This window comes from Nilaparvata lugens, chromosome 6, assembly GCF_014356525.2.
Source record: "Nilaparvata lugens isolate BPH chromosome 6, ASM1435652v1, whole genome shotgun sequence".
Classification (NCBI taxonomy): domain Eukaryota; kingdom Metazoa; phylum Arthropoda; class Insecta; order Hemiptera; family Delphacidae; genus Nilaparvata; species Nilaparvata lugens.
The window spans coordinates 35,560,205-35,584,665 of NC_052509.1; the positions used below are offsets into that span (position 1 = coordinate 35,560,205).

Here is a 24,461-nt window from a genome sequence, read left to right on the forward strand (position 1 = left end):
TCTGCAACGAAATTGGCCTGTTAAATAGTTGAGTCCGCGATGTTAACTATGGGCGACGTTATTTTGTCGACTCTGCAACCGGGCATTATTGGAGATAACAAGCTAGAAAGCTTCAATTTCGGCTCCAATAAAACACTACTTCAACCAACTTTAACAAAAATATCGTCAACATTTTGTTTAACGCTTGGTTTTAGTTTGATTAACAATTTTTTAAAATTTTCATGATTTTTAATCAAGTGCTCAAACTCACTTTTTTGTGGGGGGGGGGGGGTATGAAACCTTTTTTTCAAATCCCTTCCTGTCCACGGTAGAAACTACGCCCGTTCATCATAACTAAAATTTTGGGGGTTACTTTGAAGTGCTATAATATGTAGATTCGCTAACCCCTGCTATCTTGTCCTTAAGCACTAGACCACTCACTGTCTTTAAGAAAATGCAAACAAGCCATAATTATTATAGTTGCTATTGCAGTGCTATTCTCTCATCCCTAATATATTTCTCGACTTACATGGTACAGTATAACGAAAATATGCCAAAATTTAGGTTCTATTTCGGGGGGAAACAGATTGCTCATTTTCCCCGTTTCTATTCAACTCAGAAACTGTTTTCATTTAGCCCATTGGCTTTACCGGCTGAGATTTCAACTACTGAGGGGGTTAGCATTGTTTACAACTGGAGAGTGAGCAGGTGGCTCGGTCAATCGGTCTCGTTCACTACCGCGAGCATATCAAAAGACCCGGATAGCGGTAATTGTAATTTCTAATAAGATGGCACAGTCACGTGACGAGGTCTTGGTGCACTCAAGTATTGGCGACATGCAAAAAGCATTGGTTGGATAGGCGTTTGATTGATACTTTCCATTCTGTATGTATTCTGTGTCAATACAACCATCCATGATGGCGGTGATCGATCAGGGTTTTAGTTTTTAGATGATTCAATCATACAACTGTACTGAAGACAAATTATACTGCAGTTGTAGAGAAAATATTGTATGCAATTCGAGTGTAAAACTTCTCAATTTCTTTCGCAAAATTATCGCCTCCACTACGTGTCGCGCGATAACTGTTTTGCTTAAGCAATAAAGTCACGTTTCACGCTTTTAATGCATAAATAGCTATTTTTACTAAGCATGAACTGATTTTTTAAAAGTATTTTGATTCACATGGAAATCTTCTTTCAAAATAGTTTGAATCTAAAAAAACTATACCGTATCTAACAGAAGCAGACCGGTATTTTGAGAGAATTGTTTCTACTCAAGAATTCATAAAGACTTTATAAAAATTTGATTTTAAATTGAAGTAAACACTGATTTGGGCGAAATGACTGTAGTCTTCATTGCTGTTGATAGTAATAAATGAATACGCACATCGAATTTGACTCGCCAAGACCGGCCACACTCCAACGGTGTGGTCATTGTATCCAGGTCCTGGCCCCAGAAAGCGAAGTAGCGCTCTATTCTGAGCGCTCGCATTGCGTAGTGACCAGCGTGCTTGATGCCGTACTGCTCTCCAGCTTCTAGCAGCCTCAAGTACACATGTAGGGCGAACTGAAACAAAGTAATCAAATGCCAAGTGGAACAGCAAACTTACACAAAAATACAAACTTGGAAATTAATTACCCTTGAAGCAGAAGTGATTAAACTTACACCATTTGTATTACATCAATAGATATCAATTAGAATCCGCGACAATAATTTTCTAGTTACGCCAACCGAAATAAGCTTAATCAGCGATATGTGAAACTGATATGTGAGACTGTGATATGTCTTACCTCATTGGGGATGTACAACACATAGCCGAGTTCACCAGTATGCGTCAGATTCATAGCACGTATTCCATTTGCTAGACCGATATCAAGCTCCTGAAAAATAACAGATAACTTAGAACTAGCATTAGTAATGCAGCCCTATTGAGTAATGTAACCATCCATACAAATTAAATTATAAATAATTTCAATAAATTTAGATGAATGAGTTAATTTGTATTATTGTATAGTCATGGACTGGAGAGTTGATCTGTGTTTGTTGGGTGCGGAAGAGGGGCGGAGGTGGAAGGAAGCCAACTGATCATGCCTGACTGCCGTATTCCTAATTATAAAATTGTGACATGCTGGCTGGTTGACTCAAATAGCTGGATACAAATTAGTAGGATGTTCGAATGTTATTTGCTACGCATTGAAACGTAATGATGCAGTGGAAGGGGTAAATCGACCAACGGTAATCGATCAGCTCTCCAGACCACTACGTACTACTGTATGTTGAGAGAATAATCTGGTTTAATACAAACATATTTTGTAACCTCCTGTGAAAGGGGTATAAGGATTTGTTAAATCATTACTAAAATTCAAGTTTCGTCAAGCTAATGAATTTTTAGAGTTGGAGTCGATTGCCTGATTGCCGACGAAGTGATAATTGAACTCTGAAATGGAATGAAAGCAGCACTTCACCAGCTTTCTCTTCAATTCTATTCAAATACAGAATTTTCATGACATCGGGTAAGGGATTCTAGAGATTCATTCCCAAACTCTTAAACCCCTACCGGTAAGCATAGTTCGATGCTGTTCATCTCTGTGTTTCATGAATTTATCATACAGCCTCTTATCAAAATATTCTTATCATTTTTAATAAGACTAATATGAAAATGAACTTTATTCTGCCTTTGAGTAATACAACAGTTAAATACAATAATCGTTTCAGAATTATACTAGTAGCAAGTTTTCATAGACGCTGCCAGTTTACATTCATTCTATATATAAATTTCATAATATAGAGGTAAGAGCTGCTAAATAAAATAAAAACCAATTATTATCTGCGGCCATTGCGGTACAATGATAAAAATTTTATAAGAAAAATACTGTTTACAGATAACGAGACTTAGAGTCAAAATTTGGAGTTGAAAATTGAATGTCGAATAACAAAAACTAAAAAATTCAGAAGCATAGAAACAATTCAAAATACAATTCAGAAAACTTGTATTGCACTAATATATTCATGAACAGATTACAATGTGGTTAAAACTACAATCTGACATGTTAAGATAAAACTTGAAGTTTATCTAAATATGTCTAAATCATGTTGTTGAAACAACCGAGGTTTTATAATTTTGTGAAATTTGTAAGGGAGGTTTTCCTCCTGCCATCATTAGGTATAATGTTATATAGTTTTGGACCTAGATAAACAAATGATTTCGCAAAAAACCTGAAGTTTATTCTAAGTAGTCGTGAGATGGAATCCTCTCTTCGTCTTTCAGAAAAGCAGGGTCTAAAAACCCATCATTACCACTACGCAAAAAGAAAATTCTCAATACTTTAAAAGCAAATAAATGCCGAAGTGGGAAAATACCCAGTGATTGGAACAAAGGAAACGAAGGCTCTCTTCGATTTTTGAAAAGTATTATCCTAATAAAGTGCTTTTGTAATTTGTGTAGTGGACTGAAATGTAATTTCGCTGCTCCACCCCAGCATACAACGCCATATTCTAATTTAGAATTTATTAGAGCAAAATATAATGTGCGGAGGATTTTTGTGTTACACAGGTCTCTTAAGTGATAAAATTTACATAGGTCTCTATTAATATTTTTCTGCAAGGTTGCTATGTGGGTGTTCCATTTAAGAGATGAATTAATAAAGATTCTAAGAAATTTAATGACATCTACTGTTGCATGGAAAATCATATCTACAACTATTTAAATGAAAAATTATTGGTTGAGGAAGAATTTTAGGTGTACGTAGAGAGAAATTGATGAATTTAGTTTTTTCAACATTTATTGCCAATCTGTTTCTGAGATACCAGTTCTGGAGGAGCTTACAATCCTAATTTATTTTGCTGAACAAATCCTCCCATGAATTGACCGAAACTAGTACCGTATCATCTGCATGGCAAAAAAATTTCCCATTCAATTTAGTATCACACAGATCATTCACAAAGATAATAAATAGTAAGGCTGAGAGCACTGAGCCCTGTGGTAATCCTGTGTTGACTGTTAGGAAAGGGCTATGTGTATTATTTACTTTCGTACATTGGGTTCTATCCTTTAAAAATGAACTAAACCACAGCAACGCTTCCAAAAGAAGTGTATGTTCCACAGTATCGAACGCCTTTCTTATATCCAAGAACAGTGCATTCACATTTAATCCATTATTTACGTTGTTGTAGATCAGGCGGGTGTCCACTGAATACGGCTTAGAAAATTCCCGTATATTTCACGGTTTTCCTCGCTGGTTAAAACATGATTAATATGTAAAAAATGTTTACCTATATTTAATATAGGTTGTGGGGAGGGGTGGTGTTATGGGATTACTCAGAAGGGGGGTCAATTTGGAAAAATATAATATTCTTAAATAACAATTTCAAAAGTGCACAAGTATGTTTTCCATCGAAATGTACCACCATTAAACGATTATAACTGTACACTGTATTTCAAATAATATAAAAAAGGCAATTTTAGAAGAAAAAACGAAACTCCCTTTACCCATTAAAACATTATAGTCCAGTTACTACCGGTAAATACATTGATGTTTGCAATATGTAGGTAAATATGATTTTTCAATATATTGTTTGGATACATTAGAGAAGTCTAGAACCAATTTTGCCTGCAAAATGTCCAATATCTTCAGATTGCTGAAATTTAAATGTATAATTCAAAATCCCTCTGGGCGTAATTTTGTGCTCTTCAACCTGAGACCAGAGTGCGCACAAAGTTACGCCCAGAGGGATTTTGAATTATACATTTGAATTGTGGTAATCAGAAGATATTGTTGATTGAAAACTAAAATTCATAAAAATTTATTATTTTGTTGAAATTTTACTCGTTTTTGTAACTCAGAACTCATTAGATATAGAGAGCTCCGGATGATTTCATTTTATTCAGAATTTTATAATCTGAAAAAAGTCGAGAGCAAATTTAACTGTCCGACGTCTGGATTTGGCGGAAATAAGCTTAAAACTAGAAAATGAACCGAAAACACGAGGTTTTTGGGCCATTCTGTATCTAGCACAAGAAAGTTTTGCATGCAAATATTGGTTCTGGACTTCTCTTATGTAACCAAACAATATAATGAAAAATCAGAACTACAATATTATATTGAAAGCATACCCCCTTTTTCATGTCTATATTGACTTGACTAATATTACATTTTAGGTTCTGAAAAACATATGTGTGATTTGATTTACTATCAATAATTACAACACCGATAATACCTAACTAATACGTAACTATACCTCAAATTGATATAAAGGTATATCCACACATGCCGAACCGAACCTCGAACAGCGTAGCGAATCCGCCGTACATCAAGCCGTGCAGCGAACACTAGCCATAAGTTCCCATAGCGTCCCACTAGCCGATCTTTTAACCGTTCTTTACTAGGCCGTTCGTCGAACACTGAACTTTTCAGCCAATCAGAGCCCTCGATTAAAATTCGCCGTGCAGCTTGCGGTTCAATTTTGGCTATCCATCACAAGTGGAAAACATGTGAATACTTTCGCGAACATTTAAAGGCCGGAACACATATAACCGCACCGAGCCCGCGCCGATTTACGACCGAGCTACGCTCGCAACACGGTGATGGTGGTTGGAGAACACACTACTCCGTGCGACAGCCGGGCGGCAGCAGTGTCTCAGTTCTGTAGTGCTACTGTGGTCTGATTTCTGGATGCGTTGAACTATTGTTAATAATATAACACTATTAAAAGCTTGTTACATCCGATTTAAATTTATATATCTTCTGCCTTCTGCATCTACACATAATTAGTTTTAAATTTAGAATTAAAGACACACAGTCACGGGTTCCTTCTTTTATACTTTTTGTTGTTTATTTTATTATTTATTATATTATGTCTATTATACTTTTGGCTTGAATTATTTGGTTCTACTTTTAATTTTGGTTCAACTTATTTTTCCGTTCAACCATATTTCTTATCACTTTGATCGTACAAATCTTGTCTTCTCACTCGCCGTAGTACGTCCGACTCTCGGCCGTACGTCGACGCGGGCTCGGTGCGGTTATGTGTGTCCCGGCCATAATACAGTACAGGCCTCTTCTCATTTTATTTACTCTATATTTTGAACAATTCATTGTCATGAATAATAAATTTATAGGAACCGATAAATAAAGTTTAATGCAAATAGAATAACTTCTGGAAAATTAATGATAAGATAAATTTCAATATTAAAATAATGTTGACCAAGAACTCAGTATCATGACAATTATTTCCTTTTAAAATTATAATCATTTTGTTATTTTTAAACTGATAATTAATTCCACCAACTAATCATAAGTTGACGGGAATAGATTATGTAATTTCCATATCCTCTTTATCTTAATAAATACTACAGCATATACTAACTCAAATAAGTGACACCTTTATAAGTATAAATATTATATAATAATATAAATATAATATTTTAAATATTTTCCACTTGCTATCGATTTTCGTTGGTAAGAACATTGATCATTGTTATTTCACAAAAAAGTGGGTAGCGTTGAGAATAATTCCCCCAAAAGGTGTCTGGTTTGGTCTATGTTTTGGCAACCCAAAAAAACTTACTTAGGTGGATAGCAAGAATAGTATAATAGTAGGTTGCCTTGATCACATAAAACGCGTGGAGAAAACAGCCTGCTATGGTGTGACGTCATGCTGCGACCTCTCGCCCCGGCTTAACATGCATTCAAATGTAAAAATGCCAAACTTTGAGCCCTCATAGCAAATCAACCATCAACTTTACATAGAAGTGATTGACATCAAAATGTTCAGCATTTTATCCCCTTTGAAACAATATCAAACTAATTTTCAGTAAAAATCCTATAAATGTTACCGGCGAGTCTAAAACAAATCGTTTGAACACACAATTTGATTTGATAATACCATTTCAAATACGTTTTTGTACTTTCTATCAGTTTTTTCTGCATCGTTTTAGTTCTTTCTTCCAAACAGATTCTATTCTCATTTGGAAATTTTATCCTTATGAAGGTCTGTGGAAAGAACTAACAGCTTCTTTAGGAATTTCAGGATATCAACGTTATTTTATCAACAACTCCTGAAACATAGCAATGCGAACCCATCAACGGTTGCCTAGCTTTATCACAAAAATAAACAGTCTAGATAAGCACTAAGAATATATAAACATCATTTAAACATTAAAACGATTTTTATTTATCCTAATTATGATAAAAAAATAGATAATCACGACTTTTGATGCTGTTATTTTATCAAAAACTAAAGCGCATTACACTACTGTACTGTAAGGTAGTTGAATAATTTCATGAATAATTAATGTTATATTATTTGAAGTTATAATTTGTTGAACTATTTAAATTATAATTAAGATCTATTCTTGCTTTACACAAGTGTTTTTTGCATTCATAAGTATCCCATGGACACATTGAAATAAAAATATCATACTACCGTGAATAATATATAGCATTTCCTTTGTAAATTTGTGTCCTATGAAAATAATCAATAAAATATACTAATAATCGTCAATAATAATAATAATACTGCACTGAGCAGAAACAAAAACACAATACAAGAGCAACGTGTTGGCACTACGCTTTCCAGTACACAACTGAAATAATTATTAGTAACCAGACAGTTCAACGTTCTAAAAATAACTTGTAACCACGGTGAACAGTTCCATGATTTCGCTAAATTGGTTCTAGGTATATGTCAATTAATAAATTCTTAAGCAAATATCATTAATACAAATGCTTGCAACTAGCATTCCGGGCGACGATACTATCAATTTTCACAAAAGATTGTCAAATAAGAAACAATCATTATTAAATATTATTGGACGACCAGCATGAAATTAAATAGGTTCGAGTTTCATTTTGTCATATTATTGTTTAAAATAAGTCCAAAACAAATAAGTTACCAGCCTTTTCACAAATATGAATCGGTTTTATCGATTGAATATAGTGATAGATTCAAGGAATTTCTACACTTTTCGAAATGAATTAATGTTTTCAAAATACACATTGATGTGAAGCTTGTTTCTTTCTGAATTGAATAGCATATTGATATTTTTTATCAATACAGCGGTTTTTATGTGAGGAATTGATATTTGCGCGGTGTTTTGTATGTAATTCTTATGGGAAGCCGGCGTTTGCCACGTAGGCTCATGCCATCTCATCCGCGTATGTAAACGCGATCGAGGCAACCTGCTATACACTATCCTTGGGTGGATAGGACCTTTTTAGGCTCACCAATCTATACTATAATAAAGTAAAGAGCTGGCTTATATTAGTACAGGATAGGAAAATTATTTTTTCCTACAGTTACCTTGAAAAGTGGCCATTCCTGTACTGATTACAGAACACAAAGAATCACTTTTCCGCTCTAGTGCGGGGAAATTTTTTTCTGCACTCCAGATTTGCAACATGGCAACACAAAATAGTTGGTGGGTTATATGGAGGATTAGTGCAGGAAAACAAAAATTAAGTTGGTAACAATGACTGTGGTTAGATTTAGATAAGAATCATTTCAATGGCTACCCTACATTTATGATAAAATCCCAATCTAGAAATCCAAAACAAGAATAATGTTCATTTGAATCATAATTAAATAATCATCGTTTACGAATTCTCATAATTTAATAATAGATAATAGTTCTTTTCTATTGATAATTATTATTTCAACTGCAAGCAATGAGAAAAGTAGCAAAATATACATTATAAAATTAGAATTTTGAGGTTAAATGATTACCGTTCGATATCCATATAAATAAAAAACAAGAATACTACAATAAATATTCTCTGCTGTCTATGTTATTTTTATAAATATTTTTCAGTTTACTTTGAGCAGTTTTCTTGATAATTTGAGCAAAAGTATAAATTTCTGAATCCTGTTTCTGTAGTTTTTAGCTGGATAAAACAAACTTAGGTAAGATTCTTCCCGCTGGGTCGCGCGCTTGTCGGTTCAGCCATCTTGCATCCCAATCAGCTTTTGGCGTGTATTTTGAATGTGAATTTTCTGTTCTATCTGTATTTTTTCTGATTCTTGAATGAATAAAAATGAGAACTTTGGCTGAGAATTTTCAACTTTGATTGGATTATTAATTTTTAAATTAATTAAGGTTGTTATTAATAACATCATCACACACACAAACATTTGATGGATTTCAGCCATCATTTTACCCATAATTACCCACTTTTCATATTCAATGGTAGCTGTAGGAAAAATTTAATGTGAAATACGTGCGCAAAGTTCCTCTGCTGCACTCAAGAAGCCATTCCGCCCTCGCCTATGGCTCGGGCATAAACGTTTCTTTCGGTGCAGCAAACTGTCACTTTGCGCACTAGTTGCACAAATAACTATTGACGCATCATCACGTCTGAACTACTGGACTGATTAACTTGAAATTTTGCATATAGATACCTAATTGACCGAGGATGGTTTGGTGGTTTGATGGTTTGAGGATGCCTATTTTAAATTCTTCAAATTTTCATTACGTCAAGTTTTCAGTTTGTAAAGATTTGAAATAGACCCTTGCGGAGCACGGGTTACCTGTTAATTAATAATAAAGTATTGATCAAGGAATAAGGGAGTTTCATTTTCATCGATTTGCAACATTCAGAACAGTACTGAACTGTACTCTGCACGACACTCCACAGCGTTTTCAGCCGACTGCACAGTGCGTCAGTCATGCCCGGTTGCAGAGTCGCCCATAGTCAACAGCGTGGACTATTTAACAAGCCAATTTCGTTGCAGAGACATTCTGTTAGCTATTTCTCTACCGATAGGTAACAGCGCGCCAACAAACAAGTTTTTCCGTTGCAGAGACGATAAACCTACAGGCAGATGAGAGCCTCATCTGAGGCTACCAATAAATAAAAGTGCTCTTTATTTAAATGACCAAAATCGTGCTTATAAATCCACTATACATTCGCGCCAAGTGTATTTTAAGGATATGTTGACTTGTTTGCATGTTTTAAAAGACAGACGAGAATGGTCATACATAATAGTTGATTACATTATAATAACGTTAACTATTCGAAACTGTAGATAAAGTGTAAATAAACTGAATAAAATATCATTGACTATTCGATTACCTAGCTCGAAAGAAAATGTAACACAATTTTTAATGAATTGTATAATTTAATAGATTTGAATAATCAATTATTATTAATTTTAATAATCTTGTGAACTGGCTGCTTTGCTTCCAAGATATTTTATCAAAATGCCAGAAGGCAATGAAATAATTCTGGTCAAATTTTTTTTAATCAATATTATACAATAATAAATACACCAGTCACTTATTTTACTTCTACCTCTAATTTTATTTTACTTAATTCATTCATTTAGCTATCAAAAACTCAAACTAACTGAAAATAATTATAAATTAGTCTGCAGTTTACGATCTTGATTCGTAACCTCCAATCATAAACAACACAATAAGCAGACAGCAGTGTTGTGATAAACAAGCGCCATGTTGTGACGTCATCCGACTGGAGGTTTGGAGGAACTGTTCACAGTGATTCTATCTCCGTTGCCAATACATTAGTTGGATAGAAGCATACCACGCAAAAAGTGGTATGAGCAGCAGTGTGACTTATGTTTGTGCCTTATCAGAGCCATAGTTAAAAGGGGTCTGGCAAACGACTCTGCAAGGAACATCTATTTATGGGCGAGTTGTTAACTAATGGCTCTGTTAACTATGGGTGACTTTATGTAGCAACTCTGCAACACCGGCTGCTGACTGGATGGAGGCCGCTCGCGACCAACCCGGTGACAACGGTCTATGAACAGCGAGGACACCACCTCCAGAACATCTTCATTCGCCGACTCGGTCACCCCAAAAATACGTAGGTTGTTTCGGAGCTGGTATTGGGCTAAACCATCGATGCGAGTTTCCAACTTCTTTTCCTTTTTATCGTTGGAAGCCTTAATTGCAGCTAATTCATTTTCAACTGCAAGCAGCCTAGCTTCTAATTTTTGTTCGACTTTGACAGAGACAATGTCAGTGATGCTATCTGTGACTCGGTCGGCCAGAGTTGATACCAAGCCGTTGAAAAATTCGCCCTTGTTCAAAACTTCGGACAGTCTTTTCAATGAGGCTGCGTAAATCGTTTACCCCCTCTCCATCGGTCGACGAGGGGCGGCGGCTACCAGTCGACTTAGCCTGCGCAGAACAAGGCTCCTTATCTGCCTTTGTTGAGTTTTCGACTCCTGTAGCTCGTGTAACCGCTGGCGAAGATTGTTTACAAACCATTTTTAGTAGAAACTAAATAAAACTAAATACTAAAGTCAAGAACTTGAAACTTTATAGAAAGCTGCAGATTACCTTGATGAATACACTGGTAAAATCACAACTCAGTACGACTTGAAAAAACCACTTAAACACAATAAAAATGCAGGAGCTCACAACCGCGTGTTACTCAGCCATCGAGCGTTATCTGTTTTGTCAAGAACGCCTGAATGATTATTTTTCATCTTTTCCCCTACCCAAAATTATACAAATGGACAACGGCCGTGAGTTTGACAATGCAGGTTTACGCGACTTTCTGAGATTGTACGGTGTTGAAGCATACTATGTCACTCCTGGACACCCAGACTCTCAGGGCTTAATTGAAAGATCTCATTCTACGCTTATCGGAATCTTAAATGCAATTCAATTGGAAAATAGAAACAAAAGAACAGAAACAAACATGAAACTAGCAGTTTCAATAGAAACTAGCATTTAATGATACGCTCAACTCAACTCTGAATGACTCCCATGGAAATAACTTATGGCATGTCAAACAATCCTTTTGTTAACAGAGTTATGGAAAGATTGGTGACAGAACAACAGTCTCACCAATATTTAGAACGAATGAATTTAGTTCACAAGTTGATAAAGAATAAAATTGTATCCGAAAAACAAACACGCACTGAGCAACTGAATATCAATCGTGAAAAGGATGTAGAAATTAAAAAAGCACCTTACATTAAAACGACTTTTAACAAAAAAACTAAACCGAAATTCTTCAAAGTAAACTACAGTAAAGACGATCAACTAGCTACAAACCCTCGAGCAATTCAGAAACGCCCATTTAAAGTACACCCCAATAGAATGAAACGCCCCAAAAAACTGGTGAAACGAGAGAACTTATGTGTTACAGGACACGATGATACCAATATCCTACTTCTCCTGTTGCTAGCCCCAGCAACAGACGAAATGATTGACCTGAGCAAATCCTCCAGTTAGCAATTGCTCCCATTAAAATTCAGAACTCCTTTATTGTTAACACGACATACACATAATGTTCATAAAATAATTACTAGCTATTTGAGATTAGAATTAATTAATATAGAGACATTTATTGATTTTTTAGCTAATAAGGATATTGATAAGAGTCGTTTAAGCATCATGAAATTGAATTTAAAGTATACGAAGAGTAAATTGAATCAAATCCAATCAATTAATTACAGACAAAAACGAGGCCTTTTTAATAGTGTAGGATCTGCACTTTCATGGCTCACTGGTAATATGGACGCTAACGATAAGGAACGATATGATAAAATTTTAAAAACTGTACAATCAAACGAATACCATCTTAGTAATAATGTAGAAAAACAATTTGCTGTTAATCATAAATTAATGGAGGAATTCAACAATCAAATAAAAACAATACGATCAAATAATATGAAAATTAGTAATATTACTTTAATTCATTGTATAACGAATCAAACAGAATCGAACTTAATCAGCAATCCTCATTGTTATTTGACTCTCTCTTGCTTTTAAATAATAAAATTTCCGATATTGTAACAAGCTTAGAATTTTGTAAATTGAATGTACTCCACTCGACTATTATTTCTCAGGATGAACTTTTTCTCATGCACCGAAATTCAAATTTTAGCTTCATTTCAAACGATGTTAGTGTAATATGGAAACTCAGCAAAGTCCATTGTGCAATGTTAAAAGACCACATTTCTTATTTCATTGAAGTACCACTACACTCGGCAATTTATGAAACATTTTTCCTATTATCATATCCTGTCATTCAAGAAAATGAAATTGTAACAACAATATTGTACATCCTTCTTTTGTACTCCGTAATGATAAATTATTTTTTGGAACTTGCGAACTTATCAATGATAATTATTATTGTAGTAATATAAGTCGTATTGAAAATCTATGTATTGAACAATTGTTAGATGATAGAGATTTAAATGGATGTAATAAATTAGTTTTAAAGGATGAGGCTTCCTTAGTGAAATATGTTAACATAATTGATAGTTTTATATTGTTTAATGTAAGTTCATGTATAATTTACAATGCTGCCAAGAAGAAAAATGTTACTCTCTTTCCAACAGAAAAACTGAATTGTTAAAAATTGATAACTCAGAGACTTTAATTGGATATTACAGATCAAACAAATTTTGGGAAAATGAAGTTATTGTACCAACTAAACTTAAGAAGATAAAACTAAAATAAAAAATACTAATTACTAATAAAAGAAACTAATAAATTAGTTACAAGATGAGAGTAACAAGTACAAGCCAAGCTTGTACTCAAGCTTGTAGCTTGAGAGTAACAAGCAACAAGATAGCTATAGCTTGTAATTTATTTACTAATAAATAAAAAAGTAAAAGTAAAGATTTCCAATTTTAGTTTTTATCAAGTACATACTGCAAATATATAATTTCAACAACTTGATATTATTGATGAATTGCCTCTACGAGAAAATAGAATTATCTATATGTTGTAGTTACTATATTATTTATTTTGATTGTAATTTTATTGATATTCATTTGTATTAAAATAATTTGGCAGAAACTGTCCTTTTCTAAATCAAAAAATTGTAATACTGGCGTAGATAACGATATTGTTAATACAGATTGCCAACAAATGTATCCAAGATTGCCATGTAACTAATACTTAATTTTTGAACATGTACTTAATACTATTTCATTTTTGAAGCTGAGGGCAGCTTCACACTTGGGGGGGGGGAGGAGTTACATTTGGTAACCCCCTTTATAATGCTGATGTAGCTATGCATTGTTATTTACTAGCCATTAGTTTAGTTGCTTTTTCGAGTCAGTCTGTTGCCAGAGCTCGTATAGCATACATCGCTCATAACCATGTATTAGTATGTTGAAATAAAATATTCTTTTTAAAAAACCGGTTGGTTATTCCAGTTCCTTAACTAGTGACTTGACTTAATGATTTAAATGAGAAAGGGGCTGAAAAAATTATAATAGTTGATTAAAAATATCATAGTGATTTACAATTTATTGATGCAAATATAAACACATCAAGGAATGCGTTTTCGCATTGTGGGTACATAATTAAAAACAAAAACATCAAGCAGATGAAAACAGTGTATCCAATATGTTATTATTTGAAATGACCCTGATCAAAACTGGATAAGCAAGGTGGATAATATTAATTTTTCGTGATAGGTTATTATAACTACTCTAAATACTTTTTTTGTCAAATATATTATAATATCCTAGAGCCTATTGATTGGATTCTCCAATTTTGTTCTATTGTTGGAATCCTATTGTTGGATTCTCCAACCTGTTCCAATTAGGTTGGAAGTTCTAAAAATTCGACGTGTGTTATATGGATTAACCCGGATATTCACATTGACACTGTAATTGATATATTGATTGTATACCAACCTCTTTGTATGTTTCATGGGAACAAACACAAATAAAATATTCTATTCTATTCTGGATTAACCCGGATATTGAAGAGATTCCTATTTTTTATTAGATATAATGTTATGTTTTTCAAATAGAGTTGTTGTTTGATTGATAATATTTTGCTCTCCTGTAAAAGTATCCTGGTCGGGTATAGCCTTGGCTTGTTGAGTGCAGCTTTTATTATATGCTTTTGCAGGTTGAAGACCTTACTAATATGTCTTTCTGCTGCACCTCCCCAAACTCGTATCCCAAATTGCAGCACAGATTGTGCATAAGCAAAATATGTCATTTTGGCAAGCTGTGGCAGTTTAAAAAGGCTTAATCTATAGAATGATTCTATAATCTATTCTTTTTCACTACCTCCGTAAACAAAGCCGTAGTCCATTCGTGTGACGTCAGCACAGGTAGGGCTCCTACACCAATAAAAACTGTAGCTGATATAGATCAGCTGAAATCAACGAATTTTTGTTGGTGTAGGAGCCCTACCTGTGCTGACGTCACACGAATGCACTAGGTCTTTGTTTACAGAGGTAGTATCTTTTTCCGTTCTCCACGCCCTTCGCCGAATTCAGAACTTTTCAGCCAATCAGAGCCCTCGACTACAATTCGCAGTGCAGCTCGCGGTCCAATTTTGGCTATTCATCACAAGTGCTAATACTCCTGCAAACATTAATATAGTACAGACCTGTTCTTATTTTATTTTGAACATGAATAATGAATTTATAGAAATCGGTAAACATGTTTAATATTTAATGCAAATAGAATAATTTATGAAAAATAAATTATGAATGATTGGATACATCTTAATATAAAAATATTGTTGACCAAGAACTCAGTATCATGACTATTATTTCGTTTCAAAATTATAATCATTTTGCTATATTTAAACTAATAATTCATTTCACCAACTAACCATAAGTTGACTGGAATAGATTCTGTAATTTCCATATATTATTCATTTTAATAAATACTACAGTGTATACTAATAACTCACAAAAGTGACACCTATATATTTTCAACTTGCTATCGATTTTTGTTGGTAAGAACATTGATCATCGACCTTTTTAGGCTCGCCAAAATCAATAACAAGTCTTGATCAAGAAATAAGGGAGATTTATTCTAATTTATTCGTCATTTTCGCAATTTGGTCTGAAGAAATCAATATAAATCAATTATCACGCAATTTGCAACATTCAGAACAGTACTGCTGTACTCTGTACGACACTACACAACGTTTTCGGCCGACTGTACAGTGTCAGTGTATCAGTGACTTGAACGAAAAAGGGGCTGAAGAAATTATAATTGAATAAAAATCTTATAGAGATTATTGATTCACAAGAAAGTATGATAAGAGAATCCAAATCAAATAATATTCTAATCATGTTTAGAAAAAATCGTTGTAATTATCTGGTGGGTTGTGAAAGCGTGGGTCTATGTTCCTGAGTAGATCATCTTTGACACTGTTGGGAACTCTAATATTCATTGAACTCATTTGCTATAAACTCTGAATCCGTAATAATTGTATCATTATCCATTGCTTTAATACTTGCAAAAGTGTTGTTTTGATTTCTCCTCCCCGTTATTTTATTAACTATTCTCCAGTGAGCAGTTTTATCGTTGGCATTCCTCTCAAATAATTGGCTATAGTAATTTACTTTAGTAGCTTTTATGTCATCTGCATGACATAATGTAATATGTAATATTAAAAGACAGGAAGAGGTAGAATTTCTAGATTATTAAAATGTGGTTGAAAGCTTGTTCTCATTGTCTCAACCACCATTTTTGCAATCTGAATACCTGGATTGACTCGACAAAATTTCTTCAAACCAACTAAGAAGAAGCGAATGAAACAATGTGTGTTATAAATTAATGAGAATTAACATATTTACATCATGAAAATTCAACAGAGATCTTAAATTCATTTTTAAAAAATCGCCGAATTCAGTTTCCTCCGAAAATACTCGTAGAGGCGGCCTCCAAAACAACCATTGTCAATAATAACACCCAAAATATTAACTTCAATGTATTCAAATTAATGGACAGGTTTATTGGTTCAATCAGCATATTGCGTTAGAATATAATGACTAATCCTCATATGCACTTTAAATGAATATTTAAATCTATCTATTATCTACAATTTTTGCCTTGATTTGTGAATTGTGATTTGTGAATTTCTCCAGTATCAATGGCTGTTTTCAACTTGATACAATTTATCTAATTACTATAGTGAAAGATCTAATTTTACACTATGAAATTTAATACAAGAAATGAAGAGAATATGGAAATGAAAGATATGTGTGACCTTGAAAGTGAAGAATGGAAAATTGCTAGGACTGAGGTCGGTGTCGATGAGCTGTGAAAGCAGAGACTTGGTGAATGGACCCATGATGCAGATGGCTGTGTACATCGAGGTGACGTCAGACATGGCGACCGTGCCGTCAGTGGGCAAGTGCCTCTGGATCCACACCTTGCAGCGTGTTTGCTGGATGGTCGGTGCTATCATCATGTAACTCAACAACAGAATCAACTACTGTAATAATGGACACTGCCCTTCATATGAAACACACATAATTATTCAGAATATTGCTTAGCACAGTGGATCCTAAACTGTGGTACGCTTACCCCTTGGTTTAGGCGAGTGATGGCCAAGTGGTACGCGAGTAGAGAGATTTTATTTCTAAATTATTCTCTTCAGTAATATAATAGATAAAGAAACTCACGGATTCTTAGATAGGACTATCAGACTCATGCCCGGTTGCAGAGTGGTCACATAAAGTTAAAAACAGGCAGTTTACTCATTTACGAAGCCATAACTCCACTTTTCGTTGCACAGAAGTCAAAATACACTATAGCTCACATAGGAATGAATATAGAAATTGGCCATTTTTTGTGTATTGGAATATGTGCTTAAGTACGTACACTCAACAATAAATTTTCCATTTTTCGACCGAATTTTACTTATAATGCATGAATTTGAACCGCCTTGACGAGCCGAGAAGAATGAAGTGTAGTACGATGGAATCTGAGCATTGTGTCAGAAGTTATAAATGTTTGAAATTTTGATCCTTGAGGTGTCCTTAAGCGCGCCTCTGCACTAGCAAATACTGAAATGAAGTGCATCTATGGGTGATTCTCATAGAACATAGTGTCATGAACTTATATCATTGTGCGAAATATCAATGTGAGGTCAATGTAGTTGGTGATAATGATTGAAGATGAAAATTGGGTGTTTTTCACAATACAATGAGCATTGTTGTCAGTGTACCTGGAAATCTATATGAGATAGAACGCTCTACCTGATCTCAGATTGTAGAGCACAAAAATACGCCCAGAGGGATTTTGAATTAAACATCTAAATGGTAACAATCGGAAGATATTGTTGATCAGAAACTAAAATTCATCAAAATTGATTTTTTCTTCAAATTTCACTCATTTTTGAAAAATCATAACTCAGTACTCATTGGAGATAGAGAGTTCCGAATGATCTCATTTTATTCAGAATTTTATAATCTAAATAAAATAGAAATAGCTGAAAACTGGAAAATGAGCCGAAAATACGAGGGTTTTAGGGCACTCTGTATCTAGCACAAGGAAATTTTTCATGAAGAAATTGGTTCTGAACTTCTCTTATGTACCCAAATAATATATTAAAAAATCAGAACTACAATATAAATTGCATGCACCAATGTATATAGTGACTGGACTATATAGTTCTAATTCAATTATAATAATTATTTCCAAAATTATTATTGAAAACCAATGATTATAATAATTATCAACTTATGTTAGATGAAATTTCTGTCGAATTTTAATTTGTTGTCAAAGCGGTAAGTTAGAATTTTCCGTGTTTCTTCGCTTTAAAAGTAGTTTATAGCCTCAAAATCGCTCAATTTGACAAAATCAATCAAACTCAATCTCGACAAAAGCCAAGAGTCGCCATGTTGTTTATCCTATTATATTTGGCGAGCAATTTCTTTATATATTTATTTGGGTATATGAGTATTTATTTATGCCCAACGGATCTCGAAAATGGCTCTAACGATTTTGATGAAATTTGCAATAAAGGAGGTTCTTGATATGAAAATTCGATTGCACATGGTCTCATTCCTGGGAAAACTCACTGAAGAACATGTATAGGATAATAATTATTCATTATTGGAAAAACAGATGATAATTTTGTCGTCTGTCGATAACGGGAGATGCGAGAGCATGTGTGGGAGTGAGACAGAATTATGTTCAGCTCTTGAACTATTGCAATCAATCAGCGGACTTTACGAGAAGTATTATCTGGCAATTATAGATTAAACGACTTTATTAACATTATCTGATTTGTTGACATGACCAACGATATGATTTTATTCAAGATCCATTATTTAAATTAGAGTACCTATAACAAAATTTTCAAAGCTAACCATTATTTTACAGTGTTAAGTGATTAGTGAGTGTTATTTTGTTTTGTAAAAATCTAAATTTGAACTTTTCTGTTTTCAAATGTTTGGACTGAAAATTGGAGTTCAAATGTGTATGGAACATAACGTACTTTTTGGACTACCGTATTTATAGTGTATACATCAAAATTCGGGGAAGAAACAGTTTTGGACTGTGCCTGTTAGTCCTTCCCCAATCAATTGAAAGAATTGTGTTCTGTGTATCGATAAATAAATATAAACTAAGCTTCTATGCTTTTGTACTTCGGAGCGAAGCTCAGTGCCCCGATATTCATTTCTATGCGAGGTCTGCTTTTGGTCTGTTCACAGTGATGCCTATTGAAACTTTCCCCGATGCAAGACATTGGTTAGAAAAAGTGAATAGAGCTGCAGTGTGACTTATGTGTGATGCTAATTCGAGATATAGCTAAATGGGCTTCGGAAAACGACTGCAATGACCAACCATTTGTCAGTGATTTTAATCTATTGCTATGTTTAATTTTATGCAACGACTCTGCAACCGGGCATCAGACTCAATTACGCCATATAAACCGTCCATTACAGTTTATTCCTCACATTGAATAACTCATTACTGTATAGTCCGGGAGCAAATGTCATGAATAAGGCACTCCGTGGTCATTTTTTGGTAACAGCCATGGAAGATGTCTCAATTTCTAGTTTGGTCTAGCATAATTAGGATCGTGATGATAAGTCGAAATCACAGGCAAACACCTCGGAAACAAGATGGCCGTTAAAATTTTGAGGGTTTTGCTATATCGCTTGTATTTCAATAACCGTTCAAGATATTCATACGTTTTTTTAGACGAAAATATTTTTAAAATCTTCCTCTACAATTTTTGTTTCATACAATTTTCATCTAAAACGCATATTTTTTAGTTACAACCTTCAAAAACCCAAAAATACTTTTCTCTGATTTTTTTTTCAATTTCATTCTATTATAACTTTTTTTGAGCAAGAGATAAAGAGAAATGTTAAATCTATGAAATTTAGAGCGTTGTTTCAACTTTGGAACAATATATCTTAATGCGCTGTACGTCAAAAAATGAGTTCTCCAGCGCCCTCCAAAAAAACCCTGCAAGATTTCTGGTGCGTTTTTCTATACGCATGAGGTAACAAGCTAGAACTATAAAATCGATTTTTCATTACTACATTACTACTTCAAGATAGAGACTTGCAAATGGTCTCAATCTCTTTGTTACAACAAGCCGAATAAGAATATTGATGATGGAAGCAACGAAAATATTCGACATCATTGAAAAATTCAAGATGGCGGTCATTATTGACAGAAAATTTTATATCGCTTGCTATTCAGTTAATGTGAGAGATATGGGATTGGTTTTATCACAAAAGTGTTTAGAATTAACCAAACTATGATGTTCGAGAGAATCGTTTCATTTCGACCAGTCTTTTCATGATTTATTCAACTTCAAAAATGTTAAACATACATTTTTCGAGCACAATATTTCACTTACCACCCTGTAAATGTATTCGCAGTAGACATATACACTAATGTTATTGGTTCAGTGTTTTAGAATATTTCCAAAGCTTTCATGCCTTGGGAGTGATGATGAATGTAAAAATAACTTGGAAAAAGCTAACTAATGATAACTTATCAGATAGTCCAGTCAATATAGACATAGAAAAGGGGGTGTGCTTGCAATTTATATTGTAGTTCTGATTTTTTAATATATTATTTGGGTACATAAGAGAAGTCCAGAAACAATTTCTTCAAGCAAAATTTCCTTGTGCTAGTAAAGTCTTTTTCTATAAGTCTTATTTCGGTTAGTTAAGTCAGTTTAAGTTGAGTTAATTTATGGTACAATGGACAAAAGAGAACAATCAGTTACAAAAATGAAGAAATATAATCAGGTTAATCAAGAAATATAATTATTGTTATTGATTGATTTTATTGTATGTAAAGGATTATTTTTATATATCCCTCAAATAGCTTACAGCTAGATGGATATTATCGCACTATTGTAATACTCAAATAAATAAATAAATAAATACAGGGTGGCTCAAAAACCTCGTATTTTCAACTCATTTTCCAGTTTTCAGCTATTTCTGCCAAATCTCGTAATCGGACAGAAAAATTTGCTCTCGCCTTTTTTCTAGAATATAAAATGAGATCATTCGGAACTCTCTATCTCCAATGAGTAGAGTTATGATTTTTGAAAAATGATTGAAATTTGAAGAGAAAATCAATTTTTGATGAATTTTAGATTTTGATCAACAATATCTTCCGATTGTTACCATTTAGATGTATAATTCAAAATCCCTCTGGGCTTATTTTTGTGCTCTACAATCTGAGATCAGGTAGAGCACTCTATCTCATATAGATTTCCAGGTAAACCTGACAACAATGCTCATTGTATTGTGAAAAACACCCAATTTTCATCTTCAACCATTATCACCAACTAAATAGTCTTCACATTGATATATCGCACAATGACATACGTTTATGAGACTATGTTCTATGAGAATCACCCGTTAGATGCACTTCATTCTTCTCGGCTCGTCAAGGCGGTCCAAAATCATGCATCATAAGTCAAATTCGGTCGAAAAGTGGAAAATTTATTGTTGAGTGTACTAAAGAAATTGGCCATTTTTTGTGTATTGGAATATGGGCTTAAGTACACTCAACAATAAATCTTCCACTTTTCGACCAAATTTGACTTATGATGCATGATTTTGGACCGCCTTGACGAGCCGAGAAGAATGAAGTGTAGTACGATGAAATCTGAGCATTGTGTCAGAAGCTATAAATGTTTGAAATTTTGATCCTTGAGGTGTCCTTAAGCGCGCCTCTGCACTAGCAAATACTGAAATGAAGTGCATCTATGGGTGATTCTCATAGAACATAGTGTCATGAACTTATATCATTGTGCGAAATATCAATGTGAGGTCAATGTAGTTGGTGATAATGATTGAAGATGAAAATTGGGTGTTTTCACAATACAATGAGCATTGTTGTCAGTGTACCTGGAAATCTATATGAGATAGAACGCTCTACCTGATCTCAGATTGTAGAGCACAAAAATACGCCCAGAGGGATTTTGAATTATACATCTAAATGGTAACAATCGGAAGATATTGTTGATAAGAAACTAAAATTCATCAAAATTGATTTTTTCTTCAAATTTCACTCATTTTTGAAAAATCATAACTCAGTACTCATTGGAGATAGAGAGTTCCGAATGATCTCATTTTATTCAGAATTTCATATTCTAGAAAGAAGGCGAGAGCAAATTTTTCTGTCCGATTACGATATTTGGCAGAAATAGCTGAAAACTGGAAAATGAGTTGAAAGTACGAGGTTTTTGGGCCACTCTGTATCTAGCACAAGGAAATTTTGCATGAAGAGATTGGTTCTGAACTTCTCTTATGTACCCAAATAATATATTAAAAAATCAGAACTACAATATAAATTGCATGCACCAATGTATATAGTGACTGGACTATTAGGAGAATGTAACATTATTCTCTTCATTGAAATAAAATATATCATTATCTTGAATGAAAAAGACTAAGAAATTGTCAAAAAACCACTGATTTATTGATAACTGGAAAGACCGGTTTCGGTTATTACACCATTGTCAATCTCTGATAAACTCCTAATTATCAATGATATCTAATTATCTCTGATAAACCGGTCTTTCTAATTATCAATAAATCAGTGTTTTTTTGACAATTTCTTAGTCTTTTTCATTCAATATGAATAATTACCACAATATCAACTTCTCAACTACACAAAAAAATATCATTATCTTGCAATAATGAAATATAAAAGGGTACTGGATGAGATTTCAATAATTCACTTATGAGCAAGTGCTTCAAGATTAAAATAAGATTTATTTATCTATGCAGATTTTAATATGCTCTGGTCTATACAATTGAAAAGTAAAATAACTAACAATATGAGTTTTCAATTAATTTACAAAGTACAGTATGAATGAGAGAGTTACTGAACGACAAGATATGAAGGAATGCTATTTTTAATTACTAATTTATTATGAGATTGTTTAGTAACTACATAATTTGGCGCAGGTTTAAACAGATAACCGTCTTTTTTGGTAACACTAGTATACAGGAGATGAAACTTTTCATACGCAGATGTGTGGTTGAATCAGAGATTGAGATAAGTTGTAATTTCACACAATCTGGCATCGCCGCTATTCAGTTGGCTAGAGGCTCAAGTTACCAATTATTTCATACTGATTATAGTAATGATGAAACTAGTTTGGTGGATAATAGTAATATGATATAATATATGAAGAAACTCACTGATTTTCAGACAGTCTGGCCAAGCTGCAGTCGTTCTCGTAGCCGCCGCGCTCATTCTGCATGCCTGTGTGGATGATGGAGCCGACAGGAACATCCACATCATTGCTGCACAAATACTGAAGACTGTCAACCACCTCTCTCCCTTTCGACTATGAAATAAAAACAAAATACAGTACACTTTACCAAAATCACAATAATCGAATTATTCAACATGTACCATTTATAGACTATTCACAAATCCAAGACATATCCTAAATTTTATACAAACAGGCGAATATTGAATAATGATTTAGTGAGCTAAAAAATCTGAACTCATGATTCACTTACCCACAGATCAATCTTGGTGAAAGATGAGTAATCTAGAAGAGCCACTTTCTCCCTGCATGCAGCATACTCCTTGTCGACGAAATCGAACCAATCTGGTTTTCCGAATGTATTTGTGTGAGCAATCCTATATGGCGCTTCGCCGGCTGCAGGCTTTTCCCCTGTAAATATAAGATAAATCGTGAGATAATAAATTCATAATATTGAATCAGATTGTTATAATAACAATTATCACGTTTACTAATGGTGAATGGTAATACTTTGGAAATATTGGGATTTTTCAAAATACATTGCAATATATAATCAAAACTCGTTGCTCACCGATCCGAAGCTGCACAGCTACATCAGTTGACATTATCTATTCCCACACTACAGACAACCTCTACTATACAAGCCTTTTTAATTGCTCAGCTATACTGCCTCATCTATTATATTTGTTAACTATTACGATAATGAAAATGATAACAAAGTTGGATTGAATGTAACTGTACATTGATTAAGATGTCACATTCTCATTGGGTGCTTCGACCATAAGAGAATGCACAACCCAATACAGGGTTATGATTATTTTAATATTTTTACAAACAATTCGCTCATTAAATGGAAGGCACTTAACAGTAGTAACTAATAATATAATAATAATAATAATTTATTCGACCACCAACAAACATTGTACAAACAAATTGAAATAAAATAACATAACTGGTGTAGCAAACACCCACGCATGCACAATACATGTTTATCATCATAGTCTAAATCAGTGGTCGCCAAAC

The 24,461-nt window shown here is 33.8% G+C and overlaps 1 protein-coding gene across 2 annotated transcripts in view; it reads right to left on the minus strand.

Moving 5' to 3' along the window:
* LOC111056780 (pyruvate dehydrogenase phosphatase regulatory subunit, mitochondrial) overlaps window positions 1–24,461 on the minus strand; it is a 110,369-nt gene that overhangs the window by 16,014 nt on the left and 69,894 nt on the right. For both annotated transcript variants that reach the window (XM_039430701.1, XM_039430702.1), the window contains 5 exons: window positions 23,692–23,849; window positions 23,365–23,513; window positions 16,935–17,142; window positions 1,771–1,860; window positions 1,367–1,546 (listed from right to left, as the gene is read on the minus strand). In XM_039430701.1, the coding sequence (XP_039286635.1) occupies window positions 1,367–1,546; window positions 1,771–1,860; window positions 16,935–17,142; window positions 23,365–23,513; window positions 23,692–23,849 (785 nt within the window). The remainder of the gene's footprint in view (window positions 1–1,366; window positions 1,547–1,770; window positions 1,861–16,934; window positions 17,143–23,364; window positions 23,514–23,691; window positions 23,850–24,461) is intronic.